General features: G+C 49.1%; 4 protein-coding genes across 8 annotated transcripts; 2 read left to right on the top strand and 2 right to left on the bottom strand.

Annotated features, from left to right (window-relative positions):
• The first annotated feature begins 108 nt into the window (after window positions 1–108).
• Window positions 109–2,186, top strand: mrpl4 (mitochondrial ribosomal protein L4). The gene is made up of 9 exons (XM_049721323.1): window positions 109–342; window positions 543–624; window positions 691–862; window positions 935–986; window positions 1,140–1,257; window positions 1,331–1,437; window positions 1,499–1,608; window positions 1,747–1,820; window positions 1,973–2,186. The coding sequence occupies exons 1-9, from the start codon at window positions 292–294 to the stop codon at window positions 2,116–2,118; spliced, it is 912 nt and encodes a 303-aa protein (XP_049577280.1). The 5' UTR covers window positions 109–291; the 3' UTR covers window positions 2,119–2,186.
• LOC125969368 (centriolar and ciliogenesis-associated protein HYLS1) lies at window positions 2,171–6,362 on the bottom strand. 4 transcript variants are annotated; one of them, XM_049721307.2, is made up of 12 exons: window positions 6,146–6,362; window positions 5,710–5,839; window positions 5,441–5,542; window positions 5,301–5,368; window positions 4,997–5,130; window positions 4,865–4,920; window positions 3,298–3,431; window positions 3,178–3,223; window positions 3,026–3,080; window positions 2,884–2,965; window positions 2,795–2,821; window positions 2,171–2,719 (listed from the first exon to the last, which is right to left on the bottom strand). In XM_049721307.2, exons 1-12 carry the CDS (start codon window positions 6,278–6,280, stop codon window positions 2,588–2,590), a joined length of 1,101 nt encoding a protein of 366 aa, XP_049577264.1. In that variant the 5' UTR covers window positions 6,281–6,362; the 3' UTR covers window positions 2,171–2,587. The 4 variants fall into 4 exon arrangements, with proteins under 4 accessions (XP_049577264.1, XP_049577265.1, XP_049577260.1 ...); XM_049721308.2 differs by having other exon boundaries at window positions 5,710–5,815; XM_049721303.2 differs by lacking the exons at window positions 4,865–4,920; window positions 4,997–5,130; window positions 5,301–5,368; ... (1 more) ...; window positions 5,710–5,839; window positions 6,146–6,362 and adding an exon at window positions 3,566–4,855.
• Window positions 6,363–6,927: 565 nt separating this feature from the next.
• col9a1a (collagen, type IX, alpha 1a) lies at window positions 6,928–14,314 on the top strand. Its single transcript, XM_049721296.2, has 32 exons — window positions 6,928–7,192; window positions 8,004–8,078; window positions 8,536–8,574; window positions 8,679–8,741; window positions 9,130–9,183; window positions 9,289–9,324; window positions 9,402–9,425; window positions 9,607–9,660; window positions 9,741–9,794; window positions 9,867–9,899; window positions 9,981–10,037; window positions 10,119–10,172; window positions 10,277–10,330; window positions 10,976–11,029; window positions 11,098–11,151; window positions 11,265–11,318; window positions 11,390–11,443; window positions 11,602–11,655; window positions 11,742–11,795; window positions 11,865–11,909; window positions 11,976–12,029; window positions 12,098–12,151; window positions 12,225–12,278; window positions 12,362–12,433; window positions 12,589–12,624; window positions 12,705–12,749; window positions 12,821–12,853; window positions 12,930–13,076; window positions 13,209–13,263; window positions 13,331–13,519; window positions 13,627–13,704; window positions 13,787–14,314. Exons 1-32 carry the CDS (start codon window positions 7,127–7,129, stop codon window positions 13,993–13,995), a joined length of 2,058 nt encoding a protein of 685 aa, XP_049577253.1. The 5' UTR covers window positions 6,928–7,126; the 3' UTR covers window positions 13,996–14,314.
• On the bottom strand, window positions 14,120–20,976 carry nup133 (nucleoporin 133). 2 transcript variants are annotated; one of them, XM_049721290.2, is made up of 25 exons: window positions 20,732–20,976; window positions 20,225–20,340; window positions 20,056–20,159; window positions 19,762–19,995; window positions 19,530–19,700; window positions 19,231–19,386; window positions 19,095–19,165; window positions 18,874–19,021; window positions 18,656–18,806; window positions 18,428–18,585; window positions 18,200–18,291; window positions 17,936–18,099; window positions 17,751–17,845; window positions 17,432–17,656; window positions 16,970–17,092; window positions 16,760–16,859; window positions 16,441–16,692; window positions 16,201–16,334; window positions 15,977–16,135; window positions 15,763–15,898; window positions 15,566–15,684; window positions 15,331–15,411; window positions 15,179–15,246; window positions 14,992–15,080; window positions 14,120–14,429 (listed from the first exon to the last, which is right to left on the bottom strand). In XM_049721290.2, the coding sequence occupies exons 1-25, from the start codon at window positions 20,845–20,847 to the stop codon at window positions 14,293–14,295; spliced, it is 3,399 nt and encodes a 1,132-aa protein (XP_049577247.1). In that variant the 5' UTR covers window positions 20,848–20,976; the 3' UTR covers window positions 14,120–14,292. The 2 variants fall into 2 exon arrangements, with proteins under 2 accessions (XP_049577247.1, XP_049577248.1); XM_049721291.2 differs by having other exon boundaries at window positions 15,179–15,243.
• Window positions 20,977–20,981: the final 5 nt, after the last annotated feature.

The following is a 20,981-nucleotide window of genomic DNA, read 5'->3' as shown; positions in this document are numbered from 1 at the left end:
CTTAATTAGATTTCCAAACAAATAAAGTCCCTCTATTGTTAACAGATATACTTAATTCAGTCAGTTCTCGCGCGATGTCCGTGATGACGTCACAATCAAGCGTCTTGTCAAGTGCGCGACAACAAAGCGCGACGGACCAGCAGTTGACAAGCTCCACTTGGCCCAACCGAGCAGGCTCGACCTCCCCGTGGACTTTCCGAGCGAACCGGGCCGGGAGCGACCCCTGTTTACTCAATCGTTACTCTGCTTTCTTTTTCGTTTCTTTCGTTCTTTCCTCAATCACATACCAACATGTTTATGCGATTTACTCTGCTGCTCTGCGGAAGAGGAGCTGTAAAACGAGTAAGAATCAATCAATCAATCAATCAATCAATCAATCTATCTATCTATCTATCTATCTATCTATCTATCTATCTATCTATCTATCTATCTATCTATCTATCTATCTATCTATCGTTTTTTTTTTAAATGTCAATAACAGTATCTTGTTCCTTGGCAGTGCCTACAATGAATGACAATTGTGTGAATTGTGTCGTTATAAGTGTGCATCGTCGCTGGCTGGTGAAAACACTCTTCCGCCCAACTTGCTGCTGCCCGCCAACATGCGAGATCCGCCAAGAACAAGTTTGTGCAAATCCTAATTTGGTCTCCAAATGTATTTCCGTGAGTGACTGTGATTTTCTGGCTCAGGGCGCCCGCTGCCCCCGCCAGATTCCCCACTGCCGCTCCTGCGGCGTTGTGACGCCGATATTCCCGCCTATCGGAGCGCCGTGCGGCTGTGGGTGGATGCTCTGGAGGGACGGGACAGCGAGCCACTTGGCCTGGCCGAGCTGCATCCCGATGTCTTTGCCGTCCCCCCCAGGTGAGCCGGGTCGCCATCGTGCAGAAACACACAAATGCAACCTTTGACGTCACTGTTTTTGTTGCCGGCAAGACTGGACATCGTGCACAGCGTGGAACTGTGGCAGAGGGACTACAAACGCATCGTAAGCTGCCTGTTCCTGCGTCATTATGGCTCGCTCCTTGTGCTTGCATGCTATTCCTCCTTTCCTGTTCCTGCATGCACAGAAGTAGTCTCATTCGTGCTTGTTACAACTGCCTGCACTGAACACGCCTGTGTGTGTGTGTGAATACGACAGAGTCATGCCAATACCAAGGTGAGGTCGGAGGTGAGGGGCGGCGGGCGCAAGCCGTGGAAGCAGAAGGGAAGCGGCCGCGCTCGGCACGGCAGCATCCGCTCGCCTCTTTGGAGGGGAGGTGAGCCCAAGTCCGGTGGCCCCGCCCCTTTGTTGTCCTGCCTCGCGGTTCTGATGTGGTGTGATGTCATCAGGGGGCGTGTCCCACGGTCCCCGGGGGCCCAAAAGTTACTACTACATGCTGCCCATGAAGGTGCGAGTGCTGGGGCTCAAAGTGGCCCTGAGCTCCAAGGTGGCCCAGGTAGGACACGTTTGGTAGATGACAAATGATCAGAATTCAAGTCTGGTGTCCTTCCATCCAGGGTTTGCTTCATGTCGTGGACTCCCTCGACATTCCCAGTCCGGACTCACGGGACCTGCTGGACGCCGTCGCACACAAAAACTGGGAGGAGTCGCTGCTCATAGTCGACGTGTATGTTTTCTACTTGAGAATCATGTTTGATTATCTGAAGAAGCGCATAGCTGCAATTGTTTCTGCTCATCCGACATTGTCATTTTGTTGATGTTCCTGTCCGAAATCCTTGTATTGTCCCCACGTGGCTTTCTTTAGAAATGACAACTTTCCCGACAACATCCTGAAGGCCACGGAAACTCTCAAGACGGTCAACCTCATCCCAGCCCTCGGTGAGTTAATTGTTCCTGCAAGTGTCACTTTACTTCCTACTTGATCCTGTTCCTGCTTACGTTCAATCCATTGTCCTGTTGTGCATATATTCACCTCACTTGAATGGGAACAGGAAAATGATGATGTCGCCTGTGTGTTTGTGCTGGCGCAGGTTTAAATGTGCACAGTCTTCTGAAGCACGAAGGTTTGGTGCTCACGCTGGAGACGCTGCGCTTCCTGGAAGACAAACTGCTTTGGCACGACCAGCGCTACACACCGCTCTACCCATTTAAACTGCCCTACACCGACTTGCCCTGAACTTCCTCGTGCGTCTGTTTTGTGTGTATGTGTGTGAAATAAATATGAATGATTATATAAAAAAAAAAGTTTTATTTCTGGTGGGAGGGAGAAAAAGAAAAACAAGCTTAGAGCTTGTCACTTTCGTAATTTTACCAACCTTTGGTGATCTCACATCCTGTCCTTTAAAAATATCAACTATTTCCTCACTGAAGCATCTAATCCCCTACTTTGTCACAAAAAAAAAAAAAAAGCAGAAAAAGGCCAAGAGTTGATAACATCATGGAATGGGACTATTTCCAGCATGTCCTTGCTCCTGTGTGTCAGGAAAAAGCTAAAAGGCCTAAAAGTGATGCTTCTCGTCGTTAGGGTCCATCCGTCACCTCATTTCAATTCCTTGCATGTTCCTGTTCCTGCAAGTTGCCACCTCAGTTCCCATTTTTGTTTTAGTGCTTGTTGTCTCTTAAAAGAAACAAAAGTTGCAGACGCTTCAAAAGCGGCACGTGAACTTTTGCGGCAGGGGGTGCGCCATGAGGTTGCGGATTTCCCAGCGCAGAGCCGATCGTTTCTTTTCCGTGGGGACCACGTAGCTGTTGGCCGCCAAACACCGGCGAGCTTTGGGCTAAAACACAAACACGCGCACGTCACGCTTATCCTCACGGGGTGGGGGGTTTCAAACTTTGGGGTTTTTACTTACGGGCGGCTGCCGGTATGCAAGTCTTTCCTGTGGAAAAAAAAAAAAATCACTAAGGGAATTTGTGCTGTTGGAAACAGAAAAATCCCTACCCTGATTTCCCAGCGGAGTTTCCGGTGATCTTGCTCCCCGGGGAGCTTGAGCTCGTCCCACAGCTGCTTGTACTGGAAATACCTGCGGAGCGACAACAGCGCGAGGAGGTGCTACCGGACCACGAGTACTCCGAAGTCTCACCTGGCCACCGGGTCCTCCTTCTTGATGGTCTGCTGGGTCAGGATCGGCCGGATGACTGGAATGACACAGGTGGGACATTTTTGACTAGGGCGCTTCAGATTATGGAGAAGAATTAAAAAAAGTCATTTTGAGGTTCTTGCTACTGTTCTTACAGGATTTGGGTTTGGTGCGGAAGTCGCTCTCGCTTCTCGATCGTGTCTGGAACCAAAGGAGAGCATCTTTTAAGAGCTTGACGATATCATCAATTTACAAAAAAAAAAAAAATAACGTACCGAAGACGTGGTGAAGGACCCAAAGGTGCTGAGGGAGTCTTCCTCCATGTGGCCAGCGGCCACGCTGGCTTTGTCGTTTTCCGCCTCGTGTAAGCGCAGCTCCGACAGACGACCCGACAGCGAACTGGAGCAATCTGCGGAACGTCAACACGCAATTTGACACAAGCAAAGCACGTCCATCAAATGTCAATTGCTTCTCCCAAAAAACGTAATGACGCTGCCAAATGTCCAAGAGCCTGTGATGACCTCATGGTGATGTCACACGTACCCTGGCGTATGAGCTTTCTGTTCGACTCACAGTTGAGAAGACTTCCTTCAGAATCAAGGAATTGGACGTTCTGGCTGCTGGGATTTTTGTCCCGGTCCCTGATGCGTTCTTCTTCCTCACTGCCCAGAAGCCCGCCCATTGCTTCATCCGCCTCAATCCTGGTGTCATGGTACGACTCGTCGGGTTTCTTCTTAACTTCATTAGGATCATCTCCGTCCTTGCTGTGAAGGTCTAGATAAGGCTTCATCTTCTGGTCTTCATGAGGAACGTGGTCGTTTATTGCACCAGAGTGGCGGTCATACTGAAACTGCTGGTTTTTCTTATCTTCATGAAGAACGTCTTCACCCCTTGCGTTAAGATGGAGATCACAAAGAGGCTGTTTGTCTTCCTCTCGTTTCCGCTCGTCAGAAGGAGGACAATAGTTTCTTTTTTCTTTCTTGTCATCTTCATTTTCGGTGTCCGTCTGTTGAGTGTTCTCTGGTTGCTTCTTGTCTTCTGGAAGAGTATCTTCAATGCTGGTCTCAGGATGGAGATCATCATCCAGCTCTGGTTTCTTATCATCTTCACCGCTAGTGTCCGGGAGGAGATCACAAATGTTTTCCTGAGTTTTTGCCCCGAGTCTCTTCTGGTCCTCGCTCCTGGTGTCAGCGTTTAGATTCCAGTGAGACTGCTCATTCTCTGGTTCCTTCCGCTCTTCATGGGGAACGTTGCTTCCACAAAAGCTGTCTTGGTCATCTTCTAACTCTAGGCTGTCATCATCATAAAAGCTGTCCCGTGAGCCGGGGTCCTCTTTACTGTCTTTCATGCGGGTATCGTCTCGGCAACTATCCCGTTCTTCTCCCGGTATCAGGGTCCCGTAACCAGACGTCATCATGGAGTTGACGCCGCTGCCGGCATCACTGCGAGTATCTTCGTCACTCCCCGTGTCTTCATCACTGGCGTCTCGGTCGCTACCATCTTCTCCGACTTGGTCTTTCGTCGGACCCTCATCTTCTTCGCTGGCATCTTCTCCAGTCTGGTCCTTTGAACTGTCGTAGTCGTCGGTCCATCGCTCCTCCTCGCCGGACGAAACGGACGGGCTCAGGGAGCTCTCGTCGCGGTCCCGGCACATTCGGTACATTGCGGGGTGGCCAAGAGGCGGAGGTGGGTGAAGACGGATGTCTCGAGAACCCTTAAGACGCTGCTAAGCTGATTAGCCAAAAGTCAGTCAGCGCTGAGGATTGAGGCGCCCCCCACAGGACGCTCGTAAGATTGCACGCGACGGCCCTTGACTGTGATGCGAACGAGTGGAAGACTTACCAGAATCTTGGCTGTAGATGGATTCATCGCAGACCAGCGATTGTCCTTCACGCTTCCTGCTCATCAACAAGCGAGAGGCGCTTTCAGACGCGTGCAAACAGGCTCGTCGGCATGATTACGATCGATACGCACCTCAGCACTTTCCTCTTGATGAAGTGTTTGCAGCGGGTGTCTGGTATCAGCGTCGCGGCGCTGTGGGAACTTTCCAACAAGTCCCCGCGGTGTCGACGCGAGCAGCCATCTTGATTGGAACGCGGGCTCACGACCTAACAGTGTCGCAAGAATCAATACACATTTGACACAACAAACTGCAACAATAACACACACACTACTGCAAACCATGAATGAATTGCTTTATATTCTATGGAGTGAGATTGGGGTCAAAGGTTTTAGACTTGAGAAAGTACAACTTGAAACTTGAACTTGGGATTCTCACCTGTGTGCGACGTTGCTCGTCATGTATAAAAAAGCTTCCGGGAGTCTTGCCCACGTCACAAGGTCTCACTGGAAGACACGACAAACATTACACACAGGCTTGCACGTTGCTAAACGGCACGGGTGCGCACACACACATACCTTTCTCCTTGGTGAACGCGGGAGGTCCGGGCTCACCCCTATCGTAGGCAGCAATGGTGGCCACCTTGGGCCGACCGCCATTTTGAATCAACTGTTCCAGATCTGACGACAAGTTGGACAGTCAATTTCCTTTGTGAGGCTCTCGACATGTTTTCACTTATATTTCGCTTTTATTCACTTCATCATGGGCTGGCCATGGAAGCAAGTTTTACGATTACAATTATGGAGTTGCAAGGGCTCGATCATCGAAACTGAAAGCTTTAATTCACCTTGCTTGAACTCTCGCAGTCTGTGTTTGGGGACGTCGGTGTAGCCCAGAAGCACCAGCTGCTGCTGGATCTCTTCCTCGGAGAAGTCCAGGTTGTCCATCGTCACCTGCAAGTCAGGCCAGCTGGAATTCTGAACAACAGTAACATTTTTGTTTCTTCAATTTCATAATACAAATTCAAGCTTGAATAGATAGAAACATGTGAGAGGGCATTGCAATATTGTGCTTTATGTTTGTAATGACACACCAGCAGATATATCATCTATTTTATGGTAGTTTTTGTTGTTATTTTGCTTTGTTTTTGTCGTTTTAGCGTCGAACACACTTTCGGACTATTTTGTTTACTTTTACATGACATTCAAAACTAAGTTTACGATGCAAAACAAAACGCTATAAATAATCTGAAGTGGTTGTAAGCAAGTTTTTGTTTCGCTTACCTCGGCGGCTCGTCCGCGTTCAACAAAGCCCACAAACAAGCACGGTGAATGCGAAGTGTGGTTTAAAAAAACGCTATTTTCTGTTATTAAAACATTTTGGACGTTTTGTATTTTTGTTGCTTTATAAAACGACATCAACAAACGCTCGTTCCCAGGCGACGGGTCGCGACACGACCGTTAAATCAACGAGCATTTAAAAAGGACGCTTCTTCTTCTTCTACGCTCTCATTCTAATTTGGTGGTGGTGGGCGAACACGCAATTGCTGTACTGCCCTCTTGTGGCTGGGCATGTTGGCAGCGTGCTGTACATTAAATTTGATCACGTTATGTATTTCGTTAAATGACATTATATGGACTCGTTTTATGTCCGTATTGTTTTACTTTATTAATGGGAGTTTTTACTTTATGAATTGGAGTACTTGAAAACAATTCATCCTGAAAATTTCAATTTGGTATGCAATGACACTCAAAAATTTGTTGAGTTGCCCACCGCAGAATTATTTGACAATTTAGTATTAATTTTACAATGTACTAAGTAACAAGAAATAAACCAAACATGTCTATTAAAAAGTCTCAAGAATTGAAGGTTGAGCATGACATCCCATTTTTGCCACATTTTGGTCTCCCAATTCATAACTTAACTTAGATTTTGTCCAGCTGCTACTAAATTGGAAGTGTGCTGGCCCAGAAATGGTCATGTCGCAAAACATTTGAAAAAAATCTGACATTCAAAACAATTCCAAATTTTGAATTGGAATGAAGCAGTTCTGTGGCAAATGGACCTTCAGGAAATTATACAGACCATTTTAGGTAGACTCCTTGTCCTCGGCCTACACGGGAGCTCCTCCCAGCGTCCCTTCAGGGAGGGAGGCAGGAAAAGGGGGACTGGCAGGCAGGCCAACAGGTGGCCTCTTCTTGACTCATCGTGTAAAATCTGGAAAAAAGGGGACTCGCGGTGCGACGGTCAATCCCGGGAAGACCATGGATCTCTCTGGGAGCTGCCAGCTGCTTCTTCTCCTGCAAGCGCTTCTCCTCGCCTCCGCTCAGGTGATGCAAATTTCCACTTCTTTCTAACGTCGCTACGGCTTGAATTGTTAGGAAACCGAGTGCGACCTGCTGACGATCACCATTCTTGCTTTTGAGATCAGGTGGAAGTGGAACTTGTTTATTTTGTGTCAAGAAACGGCAAACAAAATTATGATTGTGACGGCTCGACGTTTGGTAATAATCCAAACCTAATGACTTTGATTAAATACTGTAAAACGGCTTTCAAGGGATTCTTGGACCTCAGTTTGAGGATTAGAAGTGGAACCGCAAGTGGACTCGACTTGTGCTGGTTCTATATTCAATGCTAGTTGTGACCTCCATAAGAGTTTTTATATTTTAGATCTTTAATCTGCTTGCATTTATTTTTGTTGTGGCATTATGAAATCCGTTTCGATTCATGTGGTGGACAATTCTCAATTTACTCCTCTAAAGGTATTGGAAGGTCAAAGGTCAATGCCTTTTGTTTTTTTATCCGAATACTCAATATTTGGGTTTCAACTCAACAATGAGTATAATAGAAAACATCTGAATTGTTTTTTGCGATGGAGCTTCCAAGTGAGCAAAAGTATTGGAACGGACCTGATGAAATGATTTTAGTGCATAACATGAATAAATTATTTGGTGGTAGAAGCCAAGCACGGCTCTCAAATGTGTGTTTATATGGACACGCACACACATTGACGGCGGCGTTCACACGTGGCACGGATCTCTAATCCCGCCACACTGACCTCGGATCAGCCGAACAAAGGGCGTCTGTGTGGAGGTCCAATGCCGACTCTCCAAATAACTTGTTTTTCTTGTTATCCTCCAGAGGGGCCCGGTGGGTCCAAGAGGCCCGCCGGGGCCACCCGGAATTGCCGGCGTGCCCGGCGTGGACGGGATTGACGTGAGTTTGTCATCCTATTTTTTGACCTAGATTCTTCTGCGAGGTTCTGCTGAGGAAAGCCAAAGGCAGTGCATGCTAATGAAAAAGCTGCTTGGAACAACATCAAAGCCTCCAAACTTGCTTCCATTATTTCAAACAAGTTCAATTGTATTTATTTATTTATTTAATTATGTATATTTCACACATCCTCCCAAACTGCGTTACTAAAAAATCGTTTCACGGGCAACATTGACAAAAAATGCAATCAAACTAATTTTCGCCAATATAAAAATCAAACTTTTCAGTCATGCTACGCTCAATAGTCCATCTGAGACAAAATGGCCGACTTCCAGTCGATTTTCAGGCATGGCTTGTTGAGATTTTTTTGTGGGTCTACTCATAAAAGACACGCCTACCAACTTTTATGTTGGCCCAAATTCTCAACTAAATGACAACCGGAGCAATTTATTGTGTTCAGGGCGAGCGAGGGGTGGACTCCAAAATCAACGGCGGCCCAGTGAGTGAGCGCACACAAACAAAGACACACACACACACACACACACACACACACACACACACGCCTGCTCAGGTGTTACACTGCTTTTTTTTTTTGTTTTGCAGGGGCCTCCTGGGGAAAACGGCAAAAACGGAGCTCCAGGAACTGCAGGGCTTCCGGGAGCAGATGTAAGTGGAGCCATGACAAAACACAAAAAGACGAGATGAGACCATTCGGTCACGTGCAGCTAGCTGAATGCTGCTGCTGATGTGAGCACCATTTTTTTTTTTTGGAAGGCCTTGATGGCTTCCTGATGGAAACAGGGCTCTATTTGTGCGAAATGGCGGCGGGGGGGCTTCGGGTGGGGGGGATTCGGGGAACGGAGCAGAATGGAACCAGTGTGTGGAGAGGTGATGCGGCTCCGGTGCCTGAGCTTCTGTTACCCGTCTACTCGGCCTTCGATTGGCATATAAAGCAAGGAGGAGGAGGAAGTTGGGCACATTTGTGCCCCCCCATTTTTTATTTTAGAAAAAAATAGTAACATCAGAATCTCAGCAATGTTCTTGTCTTGCGTAGGGACCTGTGGGACCTCCCGGAGATCCAGGTCCAACGGGTGTAAAAGGACCCAAAGTGAGTTGATTAAATGTGATCCAATTCAACATGAGAAACATTTTTGTCTTTCACTGGCTGATTTTTGAAACTTTTCTCAGCGTTTGTGCATGATCTTGTCTTCAGGGGGATCTCGGACCACCGGGCCCGGTCGGGAAGCCGGTAAGTACACGCGTTGTTGTTCGTGTTTATGTTTGGGACGTTCTTTCTGTTAGTGAAGGATGTGTGGCTTCTTCCAGGGTACTGGACCAGATGGCTTGGATGTGAGTAAAACCAAGAATTATTTTTAGTAAAGAAAATCTCTTTAAAAAAAAAATCCTTTTTGTAATAGTTAAAAAAAAATTAAAAAATAAAATAAATACATAAATAATAAAAATAGCAATAGTTAAAAATAAGAAAATAAATAAAAACAATATTGACATTTATATTGTATGGATTGACCAGGGAATCCCAGGGACTGATGGGCTCCCAGGAGAAATGGGCAAAGCGGGCCCTCCTGTGAGTACCCAAACATCCCGACTACCAACTCCAACTGGTCTAATCGAAACAATAAGAATGAAAGTTACCTGTCGGTACAGGGAGCCAGAGGCAAGCGGGGCCAAGTGGGCGCTACAGGAGCCGTGGGAACCCGGGTAAATTCCACTCAGATGCTGCTACGTTTTTTTGTTTGCTGGTGCCAACGCTTGACGAAATGTTTCTTCCAGGGTCCGCCAGGGGTTTATCAAGGCCAAGAACTGGTGGGTTCTGGACTGACCTTTAGATGCTTAACTAATGCTAACACACGCTAACTGGCAATCAACTTGCTATTGTTGTTTTAGTGCCCTAGCGCTTGTCCATCTGGACTGTCGGGACACTCTGGACTGCCTGGCATGAAAGTACGTTTATATCCTCGACACCAAAGAACAAAATCCACATGAATGTTCTTTTTGGTCCAAGTAGTCGTTTCCTGTTTGCAGGGTCACAAGGGGGTGAAGGGGGAGTCCGGAGAGCCCGGCAGACAAGGACACAAGGTGATGGTCCTTGTACTTGAGCTTTCTGTAAAGCAAGGTTACCCCCTGCTTGCTTTAATGAAAATGTCTATAGTACTTTTCTGAATGATCAAAGATGTTTTCAGGGAATGGAGGGGGAACAAGGACCACATGGAGAAGTTGGATCTCAAGGACTTCCGGTAAGCGACCTTCATATCCAGACCATCTCCCAACTATCACCATTCAGTCTGATAAGTCAATGGGTGAAACAGCGCCCTCTGGTGGACAAACATGTGCAACACCAAAATGTGTTGGAATCCACCTGCGTCTATAGTGAAAATATTCTTCTTTCTTATTCAAACATTTTTCAACAAAACTAATTCATATATATGAAAATGAACATTTATCGTAGAAGTAAATATTGTGCCTGATGTTTTGACGTCACAATAGCGCTAATTAGCCGAGCAGGTGGAAACAAAATCGAACCATCTTCTTTATACACAAAAATAAAATAGTGATTAAACAATTAACTTTGATGGCACACACATATACTTAAAGCAATAATAAAGTAATATTTATAAACGTTAACTGAGGCTTTAGGTTATGGACAAAAGATGCTAATTAAAGGTAACTTTGTCCTAGCCAATTTAACTTAGCACTAACCGTGGCCCACATAGTTTTATCTAAATGATTTGGCCATAAACTAGTAAAATACAAACATCCAGTTATAAAATAACCAAAGACAATCATTTGTTTTTTGATTAAGACAGTCGTTATAGAACGTCATGAGAACAATTGTTTCATTATTTGGCATTAGCTAACACGTGCTAACATGCTACTTCCAGGGCCCAGCTGGAGCCAAGGGCTTGGCGGGAATCATGGGCTCCAAAGGTGAAAGGGTAAGATGCACAAATTCCACTTCACTTTCAGATTTTGTCCCACTCATGCCCAAGATGTCACCCAACAGGGACCCCGAGGGAACTTGGGGGGTATAGGACCTCAAGGCCGCCAGGGACCTCCGGTGAGTTCCCCTGATCAAGTTTCTTACAAATTAGTATTATGGGGAATAAAAAAAATTCCCATGTCATGTCTCTGTTCCACAAGCAGTCTAACAATACCCCCCCACAAAATTAGGGGGACTTTGGCCAAAGAGGAGCCATCGGAGAGACTGGACCCAGGGGGGTGCAGGTTAGATCACTCGCTGAATATGCGCCACCACGGTTATGGCCGCCTCAAACGTGGTCTTGGTGTCTTTGCAGGGTGATCGAGGTCCTTCCGGAATCAGAGGACCACCAGGACCAAAGGGAGAAGCTGTGAGCATTAGCTTCCAACTTAGCATTGAAACTTGAACTGAGGCTAACTAAGCAAAATAGTTATCATATGCTAACGAGCTCCTAGCTGGATTTAGTTTTCCCTTGCCCTCGTGGGGGTTATTGACCGCTAATTGCCTGGCAACGTGTCACTCTCGCAGGGCCTTCCGGGTCCGGACGGTCGTGAAGGAATCCCTGGACTTCCTGGTTCAAAGGTGACTTTGATCTTAGCGGTTTTCGTAAGACCCAAAAAGGACCTCTGGTTTGCTTTACGGTTGGGATTCTGTGCTTCGTTCATCAGGGTCTTCCTGGCAAGGATGGAGCTCCGGGCGACGGTGGACTTCAAGGTCTTCCTGTAAGTCTGACTAGTAGCAACAAAATGACTTGTTGATTAAGTGAATAACTCTGTGCTTTTTTTTTATAGGGGGTTCCAGGTTCTTATGGCCAAAAAGGAGTTAGTGGTCCCAAGGTATTAAAGCACCATCGGTCACAAAACTATTGATCAAAATTAATCACACCCTTTTTTGTTTTTCAGGGCGCGTCAGGTGATCCGGGCGTTGCGGGACTGATGGGCTCTCCGGGAAACCAAGTATGGAAGTCTGGAAAACGTTCCTGGTGAAGTGGGCTGAACTCTAACTGGACAGGGTTTCATTCCAGGGCGAGCGCGGCGACCAGGGCGAGGTGGGGCCTGTCGGACCCAGAGGAGGACCGGTGAGTGGTCGCCAGTAAATCCAGAGACAGGTACACTCGGCCGGATGATCCCAAATCAACTGTTTGATGTCAGGGTGCACGAGGGGAAAGAGGACCGGTTGGACCGGCGGGCGCACCGGGACCACGGGTGAGACCACTCAACTTCTGCTAGCAAAAAAAAAGGGGGTGGGGGGTTCCATCTATTTAACTATTTGAAATGTGTTGTGACAGGGAGGCAAAGGTGACGTGGGTCTTCCCGGACTCCCTGGACCGGCTGGCTATCAAGGCCAGAAAGGCGACAGGGTGAGACAATACAGAATTTTTTTTACAAGTGATTCATCAGTGTTGGAAAGTATTTTTTAAGTTTTCTTAATCAAATTTTAGCCTCTGCGTATTGTTAGATGACCTCGCTGAGGTCGATGCCAATTTACATTTGTTTCTTTTTTTCCCCCCGTCAGGGTTCTGTGGGTCTGGATGGTCCAAAAGGAGAGCAGGTGCGTTTTTTCCTCATCCTCAAAAGTGTCATTGCACAATTTCTTAACGGGATCACAAAAGTGTGTGGCGTCTACTCCAGGGACCCCCGGGCGCCGAAGGGACGCCCGGATATCGAGGAGACCTGGTGAGCGACTGCCGGGCTATAAATATCTTCGGACGTGCTTCTTCTCCTGCAACTTGTGTCTTGTCTTGCAGGGTGAAGTAGGCGAGGCCGGCGAGAAAGGAGCGGTACGTTGGCCCAAAAACACCATTTGGGAGGGGGCTGGGCCTTTGTAATATATATTGATCTATTTTGTGCGTGCAGATGGGCCCACCAGGCGAGACGGGGAACAAAGGACCAGAGGGCGGGCGAGGGCAGCAGGGCAAAGAGGGAGAACCGGGCCAAGTGGGACCGCGTGGCATGCAGGGCGACATGGGTTTGCCGGGGCTGCCTGGTGCGCAGGGACCCGCGGTGAGAAAGTATTTCTTTTCAGTCTTCAGCAAAAGGCAAACTGGCCGCCTGCTTGCGATGGTTGAAAACGGCTTCATTCATACTCCACAAAGTCAATATTGGAGCAAATGAGTTGCGCTTGTGTTGACGCAGGGCAAATCACCGACAGACACGCACATCAAGCAGGTCTGCATGAGAGTCATGCAAGGTGAGGCGTCGTCATTGTCACCACCGTGATCGCCGTGGTCCTAACTTATAGCGGTGCTGCTTCACAGAGCAGCTGGCCCAGCTGGCGGCCAGCCTGAGCAGACCCGAGTCGGGTGTCTCGGGGCTGCCCGGGCCCCCGGGACCGCCCGGCCCCCCGGGGTCCAGCGGTGAAAACGGTTTCCCCGGTCACACCGGATCCCGAGGGCTTCCCGGTCTCAAGGGACCGCCCGGGCTGCTGGGTCGCAAAGGACCCAAAGGTGGGATTAGGGGGGCGTGTAACAAAAAACGATTCAAATTGGCAAATCAGTTTTAATTCCATGAACGAAACAGAATCGTAACGCTGCTGGATATTTTTCATCCACAGGGGACCAAGGCGACAGGGGGGACCGGGGCCTCACCGCCCGTGGCCCCAAAGGAGTTGCGGGTACTCCTGGTCTACCAGGTAAACCAGCACTTGGAGCCATTGGGCTGGGCGAGCATGTGACGGAGTTTTGAATACGTAACATGCTTCCTTTTGAAAACAGGGCAGCCAGGCCGGTCGGCGTATGGCAGCGACGGGCACGACGGTTTCCGGGGCCCTCGTGGGGCTCCCGGAATTCCTGGTGTTCCCGGCCCCCCCGGACCGTCGGGGGCCGCCGGATACTGCGAGTCATCGCAGTGTGTCCTTCCTGCCGTGGCGTCGCCGGTGATGGGGGGCAAAGAATCGGCTCTCAAGGGCCCCACTGACATGTGAGCGGGAAGCGGAGCGCCTTCTACAGGCCAGCCGCAGAAAAATGCCAGGAGAAAAAAAAAAAGTGGTCTTTTGTGTCCGCTTGTAAATGTGTCAATACGTTCAATAACTCGTGTTTAGTCCCAAAAATGTTTCACTGCTTTTATTTATTCCAGCAACATTCCACCGGAAATAAAAGACATTTTGATAAAATGCTGACCGTTTTTTTTCTCCCTACACAAAAAAGAAAAAAGTGATTTTTTTATAATGTTTTATTTTTACTATACAAAAGATTTTGAGGAAAAACCAGAAAGAAAGTGTTCACATCTGCGCCTGTAGGTAATGTTCGTAATTTGCCCGCAACACAAACTCAAAGTACGGTTTGGACCTGAGAGCGCTCAGCTCGTCCAGCTCCAGCAGCTCCTTGACCTCCGGCAGGTACGTCTGCAGCCGGACACCTGCGGCATCGGCGGACGCGTTACGAGCCGTCGCGAGACGATACAGGCAACAAGGACAATGACCGTTCAACAATCAATCGCTAAATTGTGGCAAAAGAAAAAACCCAAAGATGATCAACGATGATGTTTTGGCTTGATAAATAAAATGACACATTCTTGCTAATGTTTTTTTGTGGGATAAATGCATTCTTTTTTTTATTAATTAATTATTATTAATAGTTATATTTTCATGTTTGACACATTTTGTAATAAAAGGATGACATTTTTCCATATTTAATCAACTGTATTTTTCTTTTAAATATGATTGCAAATATATCATTTCAATGTATACATTTTTTTTGTATTTTACAATAATAGTGAAACGTTAGCCTTTTATATTTGGTTGGATTTATTTTGCTCAATATATATTTTTATTTTTAAGCACATTTGACCTATTTGTTGTATTTTTTCGCAGCACAACAATGGAGTGATTCTATAAAAATTGTTCCTGCATTGCAATATCGTTTAAAAACCGATTTCGTGCATGTGATGGACTAAAAGACGAAGCAGATTTGGAACTCACCTTGCTGCGTGAGCATGCCGAGGATCTTGACAAAGATGCTGTCCTTGGCGGCCTCCAGCGGGTCGTCGTTGCCGTCGACAGACGACCAACTGGAGGAGGAACAGAAAGGAAGTCATCTTCAGGTCACGTTCCCGTCATTCCAAAATACACGTACTTTTGACAAAAATAGGCAAATAAAAGCGCTTACTCGTCTCTCCTGAGAACGGTTCCCAAAATTTGGCACTTGAGCGAGTGGATGTTGATATCGTCTTCCTGCTGAAACGAGGGAAGAGGAAAAAAAAAACAAGGTCAGCACAAATGCTATCAAAACAGTCCCGTGCGACGGCGACAGGAAGGGACCTCGTGGATGTACTGGAGGAGATCCAAAGCCTTTTTGAAGTCGTACTCGTTGGCCCTCCGGTTGTCGTCGCAGATGTAAAGCTGCGCGAGCCAGCACAAGCGCACGGAATGATTGTCACCGGTGTGGATGGCGACGCTTCATGAGGTCAAAAGTAGTGCTTTGCCGCCAGCCGGAATTATACTGATGCGAGTTTCCTTTGGACAAATAATGAGTGCGTCCAACATTGTGTCTGACCTGAACCAGCTGGTGAGCGCTGAGTAGGGGCATGGTGTCGGGGTTCTGCTGCTTGTCCTCGAGAAGCTGCCTGGGCAGCGTCTCCTGGTGCAGCAAGAAGCGCTCCTGCTCCACAATTTCTGAGGGCCAAACAGAAAATTCTTTCATTAGGCCCGTGAGGACAAAGTTCCAGGAAGTGTTTTTTTTTTTTTTTTTACCGTCGACTTGTTTGACCAGCTGGTCCTCGGGAAGCTGCGACAACAGCGCCGCTAGTTTGCTGAGCGCCAGCAGAGTCTTCTTCTTGGCAAAGTAGCGCGTCTCCGCGTTGGCCTGCTTGTACAGCGTCTCGTGGGCCTGCGCTCCAAGCGGCAAGTCCAATTTAAAGGACGCGCCGGGCGTTTTGGAGGAAGGAGACGGCGGCGAAAGACGTACGGTGTGGTATTGCTGCACGTGGATGTCGAGGAGCCAGCTGAGGTGCTGGTGCGCTTGCAGGAACCCGGCCAGCTGCTGGTGCTGAGCGGCCGGCTGCGACAGAAGCTTCCCTCGCTTACCTTTCTCCATGTACCAGCGGAACAGGAAATCGGCAAAGTTCTGCGAGACGACGAGAGTCAAAAGGCCCGCTGGGAGTAGGATGGCGTTCGGAGCGCTCGGTGTACCTGGTCTGCAAACTTGCTCATGTAGTGCTGCAGGCGGCTCTGGTTGTCGGTCAGCTCGCACATTTGAACCAGGATGTCGAAGTCGCAGTACTTCTCAGCCAGCGCCGCCACCCACTGGTACTGACCCAGCTCCACTGAAGCGACCCACAAGTCAGTCACATATCTTCTGCTAAGACTTTGTGAGCTCCTATTTCTGCTGATACAGCATTTGTTTTTTTTTCAAATTGCGTGAAGACTCACGAAGCGACGCCAGGAGCTCGAATCGCCGCTGACTGTACTCCATTTCGAGGCTGTTGTAGCGCTCCTGCCCCTGCTGCCGCTTCAGGGAGTTGAGCTGAGCCACGTAGCCGCCCAGGTAGAAGTCCAACAGCGCCACCAGCTGCTCGCAAAGCACACCGCGCAGCTCCGAGTCGGCGTGGGGGTACATGGAGTGCAGGATGAGCTCATGCTGGCGGGAGATGACCGTGCGGACGCCTCCTGGCCCGCCCAGCGCTACGGGAGGACCACCAGCGTGAGAAACAGGATCAAGTCCTTCAGCCCGTTCATTTGTCGCTCTCACCCGTCCACGGGATGTACTCGGCGTCTACGTCGGCACGTTCAGACGCTCGGTACATGGACGCTTTGCTCTCTCTGTACTGACACGCAGCATGAAGCATATCCTGCAAAAAAAAAAAAAAAAAAAAGTACAATAAATCTTTGGCGATCTGACTATTTTCCCCAAATGTGCTCAGAAGCCGGTCCTTCTCCGTTTGGACCGACCTCCGCTCACCTTGATGATGACGTTGACGGTCAGAACCACCTCGGCCCATTGCACCGAGTCCACCGGCTTCTCCCTCAAGCTCCTCTCCTCCTCTTCCAGAAGACAATCAAAGATAGTGGAGATTTGCGAAACCTGTGACGGCCACTTCCATTAGGTGCAATTCTTAGAACGTCCCATCTCGTCATTTTTGGGAAAACCCATGAAATGTTTTTGCTAGACCGACGGACAGGGCGTGAAAACATTGAGAGGTCAACGAGTGTACCTGTTTTTGATTTGTGCGGGGCTAGTTGTTTTAAAAATAATATAATAATTCATATAATATTAACAGGCATTAAAAAAAATCGAATAATAACTAACCAAGCTGCCGTGAATACCAATTCAATTTCCGTAACTAAATAATTTAAGAAACAAATCAAAGCTAACAGTAATTTAAAATTCCAAAAGCCCCTAAGAAGCCTGCTCCCGTCTCACCTCCCGAAAAAAGACGTCGGCTCCGGTGAGGCTGGACGGCACGGTGACGTCGTTCTTGTGCAGCGCCGTGGCGATGGCCCGGTTGACCAGCTCGCCGTGCTTGCTGTGCTGGTTCTTCAGCACCATGGCCGCCTGCAGCTTCTCGGCGTGCTCGCACAGCAGCAGCCGCGTGGCCATGGGGGACGAGCGCACCCGAAAGCGGCCGAGACGCTCCAGGAGACCCACCTGATGGGGGGAAAAAAGAAAGTCAAACCAACTTGTCAAGGTTTCAACTGGCACGCTCTGTGGACCAAGAGAACCTGAGGTGCTGTTTGTGTACCTGCAGCAGGAAGTCCATGAAGCAGTTGTGGGCCTTCATCTTATCTTCTAGCTGATGGAGGATGATGAGGGACGTCAGTGGGAACCCGGCGCTCTCTGAAAGGAGAAGAAACATTTTAGACGGCACCTTGACTTGACTTCCACCTTTAATTGTAAAGTTGGTGGACGTCAAGGTACGGCGCTCACCGTCAGGCACGGACTCAGCCCAGCGGGGGTCTGAGGCCGGGTAATCGTCCAGCAGGTCCAGGTTCATCTGGATCACCATGGCGTCCAGCTCACCGCTCTGCACCGCCTCGTCGCCGGTCGGGAAGAGCTCGTTGGTAAGCGCCTGAGCGCCCAGGAGGTCGTTGCTGAGGATGTAGCAGGAAGAAAAAAAATCCAAAACATAACCTCGTGAAAATAAAATTGACACTGAGCGCCAATTGATAAAAATGTAGTCTTGCTGGTTACCGGCAGAACTGCAAGAATGCCGCCTTCAAGCGCTTGGGTTTGTCTTCTTGAGCTACGGGATCAGCTCGACCGGACTGCTCCATCATGGACACCTTGAATGGGGAACACCGGGACTCATTTTAAGATCAGCAACTTGTAAGTCAAGGAACTACGAAAATAAAGATGATCTTGTTCAATTGGCTCAGAAAAGCGTGCAGATGAGGCAAGGTTTTATTTCGGGCGACTAACTTCTGGCGTGGCCGCCGCCAGAGACGAACACAGCGATTCTTCCACGGTCTCGGGCAGGATAGAGGCGCTCTCCCGGGCCACCACGGCGACCAGGCCGCTATTCTGGGAGAAGACGACGGGCAGGTTGGCGCAGCAGCCGCCGCCGCGGATGGCGTCGCCTAGGGAAGAAACGCGCCGACGTCACCTCCAAAAACATCATCGAGTCTGTAGCCCCGTCGAGGAACCCACCGGAGTCGTTGAAGGGGATCTTCTCGTCGGGGGGGCCCGCCCTGCCGCTTCCCGTGGAGCAGGCGAAGACGAGCTCCTCGTTGTAAAGGAAGGCGGTGGCGCCGGTAGAAGGTGGCAACAGGAGTCGCGTGGAGCGCAGCTCAGACTCGCTCTGAGAAAGACGGTAGTGACAATCTCCACACCGTGTCCATCTCGTGGCAGAAATCACCTGGACTCACCTGGAAGGGGGGATTATAGTTGGTGACTTCCACGGTTAACTGATTGGAGATGGCGGCGCCCAGGTCCTGCAGTGTGACCAGGCAGAAGTAAGCCAGGCAGGGCGTGTCGGACGGGTGCCAGGCGGCGGCCAGGATCACCAGCCCGAGCCTGGGAGAGCGCGAGGCTTTGTTTAATGACGACACAAGGAAAAAAAAAAAAAAAAGACAGACGACCAACTCACTCGCTGAGCTTCACGTCCAGAAAGGTCACATTGACGCCGTCTCGCATCTCCTCGTAGTTGCCCTCCGAGCCCTGGTGGAGGGAACGAGGCGTGAGACAAACGTCACGATGAGGGACTGATGAAGTGGTCGACTCACCCAAATGGCGTCGGCGATGCTCTCGTTCAGAGTTTGCGGGATGTCCCAGCTGATCGTCTGTTGCTCCCAGCTCTCGTCCACTTCCCATTTGCTGAGGCGGGAGTTGCTCAGTGCGTACAGGTGGCCGGTGGCGCCCACCCACAGCACGCCGTTTAGCTGCAACAACAAAAAAGTACAATGTCAAAAAAAGCAAAGGTCTCAACTTCACAATTCGCACCATTTGAACAAAACAAAAATCTGATCCCACCCCCCCCCAAATAATATAAGCTTCATTCACTTTGAATGATGAAAGCACTCACGGTGTCGTTGGTAGGCGGCGACAGGATGCCGAACAGGCTAGACATTCGGCGCCCGATGCCCGACAACACGCCTTGGCCCTGTTGCAGCGCTCGGTACTGAAGCCTTCGGGAACCGTCGCACCCGACCCGCAACATGCGACTCTTAGCCGAGGACACCACAAAGCTGCCGCCCTGCCAGGAGCAAAGAACACGGCGTGGGCAAATGTACGACTCGACTAAAAAGACCGCTTACATTGACCGCCACCACAAAGGCGCACAAGTCTCCCAGGTCCAGGTCGGCCTCGGCGTAGTTGCCCTCCTGCGACAAGCTGGGCCACAAGCGAGCCGCGCCCTCGGCCGTCACGGCCAGCACGGATACGGCCTGCACGGGGGCAGCGTCCAGCGGGCCGGACGACGTCACGGCCACGCGCTCGGCCGTGTAGTCGTACTGGCTTGCAGGGAGCTGCAGCTCTTTGCACACGCACAGCTGCAACAGCAAAACGAGGTCAGCGGCCATATTAGAAAAGAAAAGAAAATGTCAACATACCTTGGCCACGGCCGTCTGGCAGACCTTCCAGATGATGAGTCTGTCTCCGTAAACCAGCCAGGCCCAGCCGCTTTCGCTCACCTTCACCGAGATCTGCTCCTCGCCTGGACGACACGGGCATGGATGTCATCATGGAACGCAAAGGGGGCATGCTTGTCAGCCTATTTACCATTGAGCATGGTCAGTGCCTCCATCACTTTGACAGGAAGCGAAGAACCGAACGTTTGCACGTCATAGTTGAGGCCATCGGCGGCGGCATGGCTCTGCTCGCGACTGGGGGTTGCTCTGTCCGCCACATAAGCACACAGATCAAGTTTTTTAATAGAAATTAACAAAGTTAAGTTTACAAAAACTGCTACACTTATGACGCAATACTTTCGAATTATCTTGTGCTAATGACAAGAAGCAGGCGATTAGCATTTTAGGTGTAGACAACATATCATATAGACTTTTTTTTTCAAATTTATTTTGTTTGTTCGTGATTGTCTGTTTTTGTCAACGCTTAGCAATAAAGTTTGATGTGATTGAAGTCAGAAGTCTTCACTGCTTAGTTGATTTAAATGATAAAACAACACGGATACTTTCATGATAATGTTGATTAACTTATAATCGTAAAAGTTGTTTCGAGAGAACGAAGCAAGTGTTGATTAAATTATAATCGTAAAAATACAGCAACCTCGCCGACAGAGGTGTCCTCCGCGGGGTGAGCAGCAGGCTGCTGGACGTTCTCCTGGCCGGGGTTCTGTTCTGCTGCCGGCGAGCCGAACTCGGGCCGGTACGCGGAGAAAACATCGGTGCCGTGAGGCTCAATTATCCAAAGAAGAACGTAATTATCCTCTTAACTAGTGCAATGGCACCTTTTGCTTTCCCCGCCAGCGCTCTCAATTCGATAGCGCGCGGAAGTCGCTTGGTTATGACGTCATCAA

Source organism: Syngnathus scovelli, chromosome 5, assembly GCF_024217435.2.
Source record: "Syngnathus scovelli strain Florida chromosome 5, RoL_Ssco_1.2, whole genome shotgun sequence".
Taxonomy (NCBI): domain Eukaryota; kingdom Metazoa; phylum Chordata; class Actinopteri; order Syngnathiformes; family Syngnathidae; genus Syngnathus; species Syngnathus scovelli.
The sequence above is the reverse complement of the archived record's forward strand: the minus strand, read 5'-3'. Positions and strand labels throughout refer to the sequence as shown.

What these genes read in the sequence shown, in the direction of transcription:
- nup133 (XM_049721290.2), bottom strand. Translation starts at nt 20,847, where the DNA reads ATGTTTTCTCCGCGTACCGGCCCGAGTTCGGCTCGCCGGCAGCAGAAC. An exon ending in CGCCGCCTACCAACGACACC is followed by an intron (nt 19,387 to 19,529) that starts GTGAGTGCTTTC and finishes TTGTTGTTGCAG; the next exon opens with CTAAACGGCGTGCTGTGGGT. An exon ending in CCGACGTCTTTTTTCGGGAG is followed by an intron (nt 17,093 to 17,431) that starts GTGAGACGGGAG and finishes TGGCCGTCACAG; the next exon opens with GTTTCGCAAATCTCCACTAT.
- col9a1a (XM_049721296.2), top strand. Translation starts at nt 7,127, where the DNA reads ATGGATCTCTCTGGGAGCTGCCAGCTGCTTCTTCTCCTGCAAGCGCTT. An exon ending in CCGGCGTGGACGGGATTGAC is followed by an intron (nt 8,079 to 8,535) that starts GTGAGTTTGTCA and finishes TATTGTGTTCAG; the next exon opens with GGCGAGCGAGGGGTGGACTC. An exon ending in GTGGACTTCAAGGTCTTCCT is followed by an intron (nt 11,796 to 11,864) that starts GTAAGTCTGACT and finishes TTTTTTTTATAG; the next exon opens with GGGGTTCCAGGTTCTTATGG.
- mrpl4 (XM_049721323.1), top strand. Translation starts at nt 292, where the DNA reads ATGTTTATGCGATTTACTCTGCTGCTCTGCGGAAGAGGAGCTGTAAAA. An exon ending in GCGAGATCCGCCAAGAACAA is followed by an intron (nt 625 to 690) that starts GTTTGTGCAAAT and finishes TTTCTGGCTCAG; the next exon opens with GGCGCCCGCTGCCCCCGCCA. An exon ending in GTCTTTGCCGTCCCCCCCAG is followed by an intron (nt 863 to 934) that starts GTGAGCCGGGTC and finishes GTTGCCGGCAAG; the next exon opens with ACTGGACATCGTGCACAGCG.
- LOC125969368 (XM_049721303.2), bottom strand. Translation starts at nt 4,685, where the DNA reads ATGTACCGAATGTGCCGGGACCGCGACGAGAGCTCCCTGAGCCCGTCC. An exon ending in GGTCCTTCACCACGTCTTCG is followed by an intron (nt 3,224 to 3,297) that starts GTACGTTATTTT and finishes CTTTGGTTCCAG; the next exon opens with ACACGATCGAGAAGCGAGAG. An exon ending in AAGGAGGACCCGGTGGCCAG is followed by an intron (nt 2,966 to 3,025) that starts GTGAGACTTCGG and finishes GTCGCTCCGCAG; the next exon opens with GTATTTCCAGTACAAGCAGC.